The 10965-nt window shown below is 50.8% G+C and overlaps 1 protein-coding gene across 1 annotated transcript; it reads left to right on the forward strand.

Moving 5' to 3' along the window:
* The first annotated feature begins 1246 nt into the window (after positions 1 to 1246).
* LOC119939603 (WAP four-disulfide core domain protein 3-like) lies at positions 1247 to 8708 on the forward strand. Its single transcript, XM_038759720.1, has 5 exons — positions 1247 to 1331; positions 4225 to 4377; positions 6725 to 6874; positions 7433 to 7603; positions 8507 to 8708. The coding sequence occupies exons 1-5, from the start codon at positions 1247 to 1249 to the stop codon at positions 8521 to 8523; spliced, it is 576 nt and encodes a 191-aa protein (XP_038615648.1). The 3' UTR covers positions 8524 to 8708.
* The last annotated feature ends 2257 nt before the right edge of the window (positions 8709 to 10965 follow it).

Below are 10965 nucleotides of genomic sequence, written 5' to 3' on the forward strand. Positions count from 1 at the left end.
AAATGGGGATTAAGACTGTGAGACCCGCGTGGGACGACCCGATTACCTTGTATCTGCCCCAGCGCTTTGAACAGTGCTTGGCGCGTAATAAGCGCTTAACAAATACCATCATTATTATTATTATTCTCAGGGGCCTCAGTAGCCCAATTTCAACCCCCTCCCCAGCTACATCAGTGAGCCCCACTGGCAGCTGGGCATCCCAGTCCAACATGCCCAATCTCAGCTGCGTGGCCTCTTCCCCCTCGCTGTCCAGTAGTTGTTGCGTGCACACCAAAACCAGAGAAACTGGTTTGTGGACCAGTGTGGGGTTTCCCAGCTCAGAATAGAGCCTGTATCTTCCAGTTAGGAATGTACCCACTGTGGGGCCAACTGGGCCAGTAGCCCCGGGCCCCACACCCCAAACGGGCCCCACCCCTTCCCTCTGGATGGTCCCGCTTCCTTCCCAGCAGACACTCCGCCCTTGACCTTGGACGACGACCGTGGGAACTGAAGAAGCATGGCCTAATGGCTAGAGCCCGAGCCTCGGAGTCCCCAAGACCTGGGTTCTAATCCCGTCCCCGCCACCTGTCTGCTGTTGCGACCTCGGACAAGTCGCTTCACTTCTCTGTTAAATGGGGATAATAATAACAGTGATGGTATTTGTTAAGAACCTAACAAACAATAACAATAATAATGGTGTTTGTTAAGCGCTTACTACGTGCAAAGCTGGGGAGGTTACAAGGTGATCAGGTTGTCCCATGGGGGGCTCACAGTTTTAATCCCCATTTTACAGACTGAGGCAGAGAGAAGTGACTTGTCCAAAGTCACACAGCTTACAAGTGGTGGAGCCTGGATTTGAACCCACAACCTCTGACTCCAAAGCCCGGGCTCTTTCCGCTGAGCCACGCTGCTTCTCGGCAGCTTCTCAGCAGAAGAGGCTGGCATTGGGGAGGAAAGGCCCGTTCCCACTGGGAATGGCTGATCCCATCCCGGGGAACCCGGGGCCTGGAGACTCCAGTCCTCCCGCTTCCGATGCCCTGGGCCACCCTGTCGTCAAGCACAGAGTGGACGACCGCTTCCATCCCTGGGGCCTCCACCTTGTAGCTTGATTCCTGCTCCAAAGCGGCTGACACAAGCAGCGTATTTGATTGTGAAATTGAACCCAGGAGTCCTTCCACTCCCTCCCCTGCCGAGCCCCTCCCAGGACCTAGGGTTTAAATTGTGGCCGGCCTCAGCTGGGGATCTCAGACTCCACGGCAGCAGCATCATGAAGTCCGGAGGCCTCTTCGTCTTGGTGGCCCTCCTGGCCCTCGAGTCGCAGCTGACAGGGGCTCTGACCCCCGTCAAAGGAGGTGAGTTGGGGGAGTTGGGGGCTAAGTGCAGGGGAGGGACTGTCGTTCCTACAGGGGAAGTTGCATTTCCTCCTCACTGTACCTCATTCTCGCCTGTCCCGCCGTCGACCCCCGGCCCACGTCCTCCTCCTGGCCTGGATTGCCAAACTAGCTCTCTTCCTCCCTTCAAAGCCCTACTGAGAGCTCACCTCCTCCAAGAGGCCTTCCCACACTGAGCCTCCTTTTTCCTCTCCTCCTCCCCATCCTCCCCTCCCTACCTCCTTCCTCTCCCCGCAGCACTTGTATATATGTTTGTACAGATTTATTACTCTATTTAACTTGCACATATTTACTATTCCATTTATTCTGTTAATGCTGTGCATCGAGCTTTATTTCTATTTATTCTGATGACTTGACACCTGTCCACATGTTTTGTTGCCTGTCTCCCCCTTCTAGACTGTGAGCCCGTTGTTGGGTAGGGACCATCTCTATGTGTTGCCGATCTGTACTTCCCAAGCGCTTAGTAATAAGTGGCGGAGCCTGGATTCGAACCCATGACCTCTGACTCCAAAGCCCGTGCTCTTTCCACTGAGCCATGCTGCTTAGTACAGTGCTCTGCACACAGTAAGCACTCAATAAATACGATTGAATGAGTGAATGAATGCTCTGCGCACAGCCCGGCCCAGTAGATGAAGCCAAGGCCTGGGAGTAAGGAGATCATGGGTTCTAATCCTGGCTCCGCCTCTTGTCCACTTTGTGACCTTGGGCAAGTCACTTCACTTCTCTGTGCCTCCGTTCCCTAATTGGTAAAATGGAGATTGAGATTGGGAGCCCCGAGTAGGACCTGGATTGTGTCCAACCTGATTACTTCGTATCTGCCCCAACGCTTAGAACAGTGTCTGACGCATAGTGAGCTCTTTTAACAAATACTATTAAAAAAGTATTATTCATTCATTCAATTGTATTTATTGAGCACTTACTGTGTGCAGAGCACTGTACTAAGCGCTTGAGAAGTACAAGTCGGCAACCTGTAGAGACAGTCCCTACCCGACAACGGGCTCACGGTCTAGAAGGAGGAGACAGACAACAAAACAAAACACATGGACAGGTGTCAAAATTGTCAGAACAAACAGAATTAAAGCTCTATGCACATCATTAACAAAATAAATAGAATAGTAAATATGTACAAGTAAAATAGAGTAATAAATTAATTCATTCAATTGTATTTATTGAGCGCTTACTGTGTGCAAAGCAGTGTATTAAGCGCTTGGGAAGTACAAGTACAACCTATAGAGACAGTCCCTACCCGACAACGGGCTCACGGTCTAGAAGAAGGAGACAGACAACAGAACAAAACACGCAGACAGCTGTCAAAATTGTCAGAACAAACAGAATTAAAGCTCTATGCACATTATTAACAAAATAAATAGAATAGTAAATATGTACAAGTAAAATAGAGTAATAAATTCATTCATTCAATCATATTTATTGAGCGCTTACTGTGTGCAGAGCACTGTACTAAGCGCTTGGGAAGTACAAGTCAGCAACCTATAGAGACAGTCCCTACCCGACAACGGGCTCACGGTCTAGAAGGAGGAGACGGAGAACAAAACAAAACATGCGGACAGGTGTCAAAATTGTCAGAACAAACAGAATTAAAGCTCTATGCACATCATTAACAAAATAAATAGAATAGTAAATATGTACAAGTAAAATAGAGTAATGAATTCATTCATTCATTCAATCGTATTTATTGAGCTCTTACTGTGTGCAGAGCACTGTATTAAGCGCTTGGGAAGGCCCAAAGCATATGAAATAATATCAGAGAACCACCCATTCTGGTTTAGAACACACATATACATGCACACAGAGGGGAGTTGGTTGGAGAGAGGGTCCCTGTGGGGATGGGATTGGGGGCAGAGGACGCTGAGGGTCCCGGGGCTTCCCCACAGTCCTCACATTGGGGCTGAGGAGATGCCCTGGCTGGAAGAGCAATGGTCAGGACACCTCTCCGTTCTGCCCGCATCAGCCCTGCGTGGAGTCCAGGAGGACAGGTCAGGCCGGGCAGAGGAGCGTGGGGCTGGGGGCTGAGGGGGAACTATAGCAATCAATCAAGCAGCGTGGCTCAGTGGAAAGAGCCCGGGCTTTGGAGTCAGAGGTCATGGGTTCAAATCCCAGCTCCGCCACTTGTCAGCTGGGTGACTTTGGGCAAGTCACTTCACTTCTCTGGGCCTCAGTTCCCTCATCTGGAAAATGGGGATGAAGACTGTGAGCCCCCCGTGGGGCAACCTGATCACCTTGTACCTCCCCGGCGCTTAGAACAGTGCTCTGCACATAGTAAGCGCTTAATAAATGCCATTAAAAAAAAAGCAATCAATCAATCGTATTTATTGAGCGCTTTCTGTGTGCAGAGCACTGGACTAAGCGCTTGGGAAGTACAAGTTCGCAACATATAGAGACAGTCCCTACCCAACAGTGGGTTCACCAGACAGAGAAGGGGTGATAGGATGCCAATTTGTACTTCCCAAGCGCTTAGTACAGTGCTCTGCACATAGTAAGTGCTCAATAAATACGATTGATGATGATGATGATCAGGAGGACAGCTCGGGCCGGGGCAGAGGCAGGCAAGTGGGCCCGGAGGGAGCTGGGGGAGTGAGAAGATTCCTGAGGGCTCGAGGGAGACCCTCAGCTCTGCCCCTCCGCTTCCCCGGGCCTCAGAAGAAGCCCTCTACACCATAACCTCCCTGTGGGCAGGAAGCGTGTCTACCAACTCTGTTCTACTGTACTCTCCAAGGTTTTTAGCACAGTGTTCTGCACCCAGTGAGTGCTCGGTAAAAACCAGTGAGCGATCGATCGGTAGATAACCGTCTGCCCCAACCGCAGACTTTGAAAGTTTCTTGTGTTTGTGTTTCAGGGGGACTGTCGAGACCCGGTGCCTGCCCATTCCTGCCGCCAGGAACGAAAGGGCTGTGTGTACAAGCTTGCAACGGAGACGATTCCTGCCCTCCGGGGAAAAAATGCTGCGGCAACGGATGTGGCCAAGTCTGCATGGCAGCGGTGAAAGAGAGTGAGTAGAGTGGCCCTTTGGGAGTCAGTGCGGCCTGGTGGTAAGCGCCTCGGACCATCTGACAGGAGACCCAGGTTCTAGCTGTGATCCGGGGACCTCAGTCTCCTCATCCGTAAAACCGGGACGAAATTGACCATGAATCCTTTGTGGGCCAGGGATGGTGCCTGATTCCCTAAACTCAAATCCACTCCAGTGGTCAGCAGCTGGGTGGCCTAATGGCTAGAGCATGGGTCTGAGCGACAAAGAGCCCGGGCTTTGGAGTCAGAGGTCATGAGTTCAAATCCCGGCTCCGCCAACTGTCAGCTGTGTGACTTTGGGCAGGTCACTTAACTTCTCTGCACCTCAGTTACCTCATCTGTAAAATGAGGATTAAGACTGTGAGCCCCACGTGGGACAACCTGATCACCTTGTATCCCACCAGCGCTTAGAACAGTGCTTTGCACATAGTAAGCGCTTAACAAATGCCATCATTATTATTATTATTATCTGTAAAATGGGGATTAAGACTGTGAGCCCCCTGTGGGACAACCTAATTGCCTTGTAACCTCTCCAGCACTTAGAACAGTGCTCTACACATAGTAAGTGCTTAATAAAAGCCATCATCATTATTATTATTATCTGCCCCTTATCTGCTGTGTGACTTTGGGCAGGTCGCTTCGCTTCTCTGGGCCTCAGTTCCCTCGTCTGTTAAAAGGAAACTGAGGCTGTAAGCCCCACGTGGGACAGGGGCTGTGCCCAAACCGATTGGCTCGTATCCACCCCAGCGCTTAGTACAGTGCCTGGCACATAGTAAGTGCTTAACAAATGCCGCGGTTATCATCGTCATCCAGTAAGCATTTAACAAAGGCCATACTCGGTGACCTTCCTCAGAACCAACGGGCTTCAGTGGGATGAGGCGGTCCAAGAGGCCTGGAATGCCCTCCCTCTGCCCATCCGACAAGCTAGCTCTCTTCCTCCCTTCAATGCCCTGCTGAGAGCTCACCTCCTCCAGGAGGCCTTCCCAGACTGAGCCCCTTCCTTCCTCTCCCCCTCGTCCCCCTCTCCATCCCCCCATCTTACCTCCCTCCCTTCCCCACAGCACCTGTATATTTGTATATATGTTTGTACATTTTTTTAACTCTATTTAATTTATTTGTACATATCTATTCTATTTATTTTATTTTGTTAGTATGTTTGGTTTTGTTCTCTGTCTCCCCCTTTTAGACTGTGAGCCCACTGTTGGGTAGGGACTGTCTCTATATGTTGACAATTTGTACTTCCCAAGCGCTTAGTACGGTGCTCTGCACATAGTAAGCGCTCAATAAATACGATTGATGATGATGATGATGAAGAGGCAGAGGCCAATCCCAGATGGCACAGGTCGGTGGTGCCCATTTGCTGTCCCTCTCGTGCCCAGGCTCCGGCCGCCCGGCTCACGCACAGAGCACTAGCCTGGGAGTAGGAAAACCTGATTTCTGATCCCAGCTCCACCGCTTGACTGCTGTGCGATCTTAGGCCAATAACTAAACTTCTCCCTGCCTCAGTTTCCTCATCTGTAAAATGGGGATTCAACACCTGCACAAGTACCTGTACAACCAATACCTGTACAACTGTACAAGTTGGCAACAACGGTCCCTACCCAACAGTGGGCTCACAGTCTAGAAGTTTGGATGGAGAGAAAAGGCCAAATATAGTATATAACATGCGAAATGATGATTGAAGACACACACGCACACATGCAGCGTGGCTCAGTGGAATGAGCCCGGGCTTTGGAGTCAGAGGTCGTGGGTTCTAATCCCGGCTCTACCGATTGTCAGCTGTGTGACTTCTCTGTGCCTCAGTTCCCTCTTCTGTAAAATGGGGTTGAAGACTGTGAGCCCCCCGTGGGAGAACCTGATCACCTTGTAACCTCTCCAGCGCTTAGAACAGTGCTTTGCGCAGAGTAAGCGCTTAATAAATGTGATTATTATTATTATTATGCATGCACATGAAGGGAAGTAGGTTAGAGAGAGGGTCTCTGGGATGATGGGGTTGGGGGCACTTGGGGGCAGAGGGTGCTGAGGGTCCTGGGGTTTCTCCATAGCCCTCGCTGTGGCTGGGTGGTCTGCCCTGGCCAGAAGAGCAATGATCAGGACTCCTGTCCATCCTGCCCCCATCGGCCCCGCCTTTTACCCTGGTAGACAAGTCGGGCCGGGCAGCGGAGCGTGGGACTGGGGGCTGAGCGGGGAATGTGAGCCGGACCGGTCGGGGGACTGGGGAAGAAGGGATGTCAAGGGGAGACCGTCCACCCTGCCCTCCCCCGGGATGGGTCCAGCTAACCGCGCGTCCCCCGACACCGGACTCTGGAATTGCTTCCTGTGCCGTTCAGGGACCGTGAGACCCGGGAGCTGCCCGATTCCGAAGGAAGGAAGTGTTGGGATTTGTGTGGAGGCCTGCCAAGGAGATGAGTCCTGTCCTCAGGGACAGAAGTGCTGCAGCAATGGATGTGGCCATATCTGCATGACACCGGTGAAAGCGCGTGAGTAGAGTGGCCCTTTGGAAGGCAGTCTGGCCTGGTGGAAAGAGCCCCACACCGAGTTTTAGCCCGAGTTCTGATGCCAGTCTGCTGGGTTTGGCAGGTCACTTAACCTCTGTGGACCTCAGTTTCCCCATTCGTTCATTCATTCAATTGTATTTATTGAGCACTTACTGTGTGCAGCACTTGGGAAGTACAAGTTGGAAAATTTGAACTTCATCTGTACAGTTTGACTGTGAGCATCTTGTAGGACAGAGAATGTGTCACTCCAGCGTTTAGCACATACAAAGCACCTGATGAATGCCATCATTTCTGACCTTCCTCCGAACCAATGGATCTAAGTGGGATGAGACTAGAGTGGAAGCTCCTCGTGGGGAAGGAATGTGTCTAGCAACTCTGTTGCAGTGTACTCTCCCAGGGGCTTAGTACAGTGCTCTGCACACCGTGAGCGCTCAATCGGTGGCGTTGCTTGATTGCTGGATGAGGTGGCCCCAGAGCTGGAGGACAGCTCCCAGGTGGCCCTGGTCAGTGATGCCCATTCCTTGCCCCTCTCCTGCCCAGGTTCCTTAAACATCTGTGAGCAACCCATGGATAAAGGTTTGTGTATGGCCTACATGCCCATGTTTTACTACAACTCCAAGACGAAGAAATGTGAATCGTTCATCTATGGAGGCTGTCAGGGGAACGAGAACCGGTTTAAGACCAAAGAAGAGTGCATGGCTCGCTGTGGAGGTAAGGGCCAGAGACTAGGTTCCAGGAAGAAGGGATCCGCCGTGAGAACCGGGCTATCTGGAAGCCAGGCGGTAGGGTTCTTTTCCTCAGTGTCTGCACGGGTCACTAGGCAGTAAGCTGGTTTGGGGCTTTGTGGGTGGGCAAGGAGGAGGGACTGAGCACTCTGCTGACCAGGAATTAGAGGCCGGAGGGTCAGGCACAAAGTGTGGGAAGAAGCGATCTAGTTGACTCCGGGGGAGAGGCTGCACTGAGGATGCATGAAATGGGACAGAAGCGGGGACAGGTGGGAAGATTTCTATCTCGTGGACCACCTACAGTCATCAGACCCTGGAGACAGCATTTCCCAACGGGTTCTGGCAGCTGATGAGGGGCTCCGTGGCAACACCGTTCTACCAGCCCCCAGGCTATAGCAACTGAACGTGGGTTTCTTCACAATCAATCAATCAATCGTATTTATTGAGCGCTTACTGTGTGCAGAGCACTGGACTAAGCGCTTGGGAAGTACAAGGTGGCAACATATAGAGACGGTCCCTACCCAACAGCGGGCTCACGCCTCAAAAACTAATGACCCATAGTAGCAGGAACCACTGAGGAGGATTCTGTGTGTCGCAAATCGTTACGGCATCGTAACGGACAACTCTGCCCTGATGGTCACTCCGATTTTGAAGATACGGTCTCTCTGCCATTCACACCCATCCTATGAGCCCCTGGGCTCCAACCTCTGAAGATGTTGGCCACCCCTACCCATCAACTCCCGAGCTTTGGGCCTGAGCAATTTCCCCCAGCCTTCCAAGACACTTCAAAAAGAACACCCAGGAAGCGCTCAATAAATACGATTGACAGACTGACCTGGGGCTGCAGACAGACCCTCCCTGCTAATTTCCCTTTTCTCTCCATTTTCAGGTAAACACCAAGTCTAGGATCCCTTGAAAAACACTCTCCCCAGGATGGACCGCTTGGCCCGATCCCGGAGTTCCAATCCCGGAAGCTGAGGAGCTGCGGTTTGGTGGTCCGGCTCTAAGTCGCTATGGGGGCTTCAGGGAATGAAGGCGTTATATGGGAAGCTTTTCTTTGCACAATAAATGGTTAGCTCTGTGTTCAGCAACCCAGGCTTTGGTGTTTCCACCTCTAACTTCCATCACTGATATTGATTAAGCGTCTACTGTCTCTTGGGAGAGTACAATACAGTAGAGTATATAGACATGATCCCTGCCCAAAAGGAGCTTATAGACTAGAGGGGGAGATGGACATTAATATGAATAAATAAACTACAGATATGTACACAAGTGCTGTGGGGCTGTGGAATGGATAAAGGGACCTAGGCGGAGAGTACGATAGAGAGAACAGGTTGACATGAGCTCGCTGTGGGAGGGGAATATGTCTGCTGTTGTATTGTACTCTCCCAAGCGCTTAGTACAGTGCTCTGCACATAATAAGAGCTCAATAAATGCCATCGATTGATCAATTGATTGACTCGCCCAAAGTCACACAGCAGGCTATTGGCAGAGCTGGGATAATAATAATAATAATAACGATGGCATTTGTTAAGCGCTTACTATGTGCAAAGCACTGTTCTAAGCGCTGGGGAGAATACAAGGTGATTAGGTTGTCCCACGTGGGGCTCACAGTCTTGATCCCCATTTTACAGATGAGGGAACTGAGGCACAGAGAAGTGAAGCGACTTGCCCAAAGTCACACAGCTGACAATTGGCGGAGTCAGGATTTGAACCCATGACCTCTGACTCCAAAGCCCGGGCTCTTTCCACTGGGCCACACTGCTTCTCTAGTATTGAGTGCTTACTGTGTGCGGAGCACTGTACTAGGAGCTTGGGAGAGTACAACATAATAAAACAGTCACTTTCCCTGCCCACAAAAAGCTTACCGTCTTCAGTCAATCAATCAATAGTATTTATTGAGTGCTTCCTATGTGCAGAGCACTGTTCTAAGTGCTTGGAAGAGTATAGTACAACAGAGTTAAGCAGACACGTTCCCTGCCCGCAATGAGCTTACACTCTAGAGGGACGCAGTAGTATCTAGCTTACAGTCTATGCTCAATCAATCAATAATAATTATTGAGTGCTTATTATGTGCAGGGCACTGAACTAAACACTTGGGAGAGTACAATACAATACAGTTAAGCAGACAGTTTTCCTGCCCACTAAAAGCTTACAGTCTAGAGGGACACAGTAGTATCTACTGAGTGCCTATCGGAGCAGAGCACTGTACTAGACACTTGGGTGGGGTCTGCCCCAGCTCACCACCCCCCATGACTCCCACCTTCCATCCCTGCCGTTCTCTGAATAGCTGTCCTTCAATGAACCCAGACAACTCCACTTCACATCAATCAATCAATCAATCAATCGTATTTATTGAGCGCTTACTATGTGCAGAGCACTGTACTAAGCGCTTGGGAAGTACAAATTGGCATCACATAGAGACAGTCCCTACCCAACAGTGGGCTCACAGTCTAAAAGGGGGAGACAGAGAACAGAACCAAACATACCAACAAAATAAAATAAGTAGGATAGAAATGTACAAGTAAAATAAATAAATAAATAAATAAATAGAGTAATAAATATGTACAACCATATATACATATATACAGGTGCTGTGGGGAAGGGAAGGAGGTAGGACGGGGGGATGGAGAGGGGGACGAGGGGGAGAGGAAAGAAGGGGCTCAGTCTGGGAAGGCCTCCTGGAGGAGGTGAGCTCTCAGCAGGGCCTTGAAGGGCCTTCACATCACTCCTTCACGCAAACAGACCCACCCACAGAAATACAGGCCAGTGGAGGTCCCGTGTAGGGGTTAGTGGATTCGGGGAGGGATTCTGGTGGAAAAACAGGCTCCTTTAAATTCTCTGAGGTTAAAAGCTTTGCCTCAGCTGAGCTGCTCTTGTTACCAGTGTCAGCTGGGGTGGAAGGAGTCACACACCAGAGACCTTCAGGAGGGGCAAGAGCTTGACATCAGCCTCCCCTCTTAGCCCCTCTCTGGGACCCCAACACGGGATCTGAGGGGATTCAAGAGTCTCCCCTGCTTTCAACCCCCACCCCACTGCTTTCCACGTCTCCTCAGGAGGTGGCCATCTTTTCCCTTCCCGGAGCCCTGCCTCCCCTCTCAGAGACTTAGAAAGTGGAGGAGATGGAATCAAAGGTAGGTTCGTTTGAATTCATTTGTGCTACCGGACGGGGCTGTGTCCAGTGACTCCACCCTCCATTCTTGCCCCATTGACCAAAATGGAATATTCCCGAAGCTGGGGGTGGTCTCCCTGGGGCCATCATTTTGTTGGCAGAGGTGGGGATGGGCCTCAGGAGTCCACCTCTTTGGGACCGGAGGAGTGTTTTTAAGGGGCTGGGATTGTGTGGGG

This window comes from Tachyglossus aculeatus, chromosome 17 (genome assembly GCF_015852505.1).
Source record: "Tachyglossus aculeatus isolate mTacAcu1 chromosome 17, mTacAcu1.pri, whole genome shotgun sequence".
Lineage (NCBI taxonomy): Eukaryota > Metazoa > Chordata > Mammalia > Monotremata > Tachyglossidae > Tachyglossus > Tachyglossus aculeatus.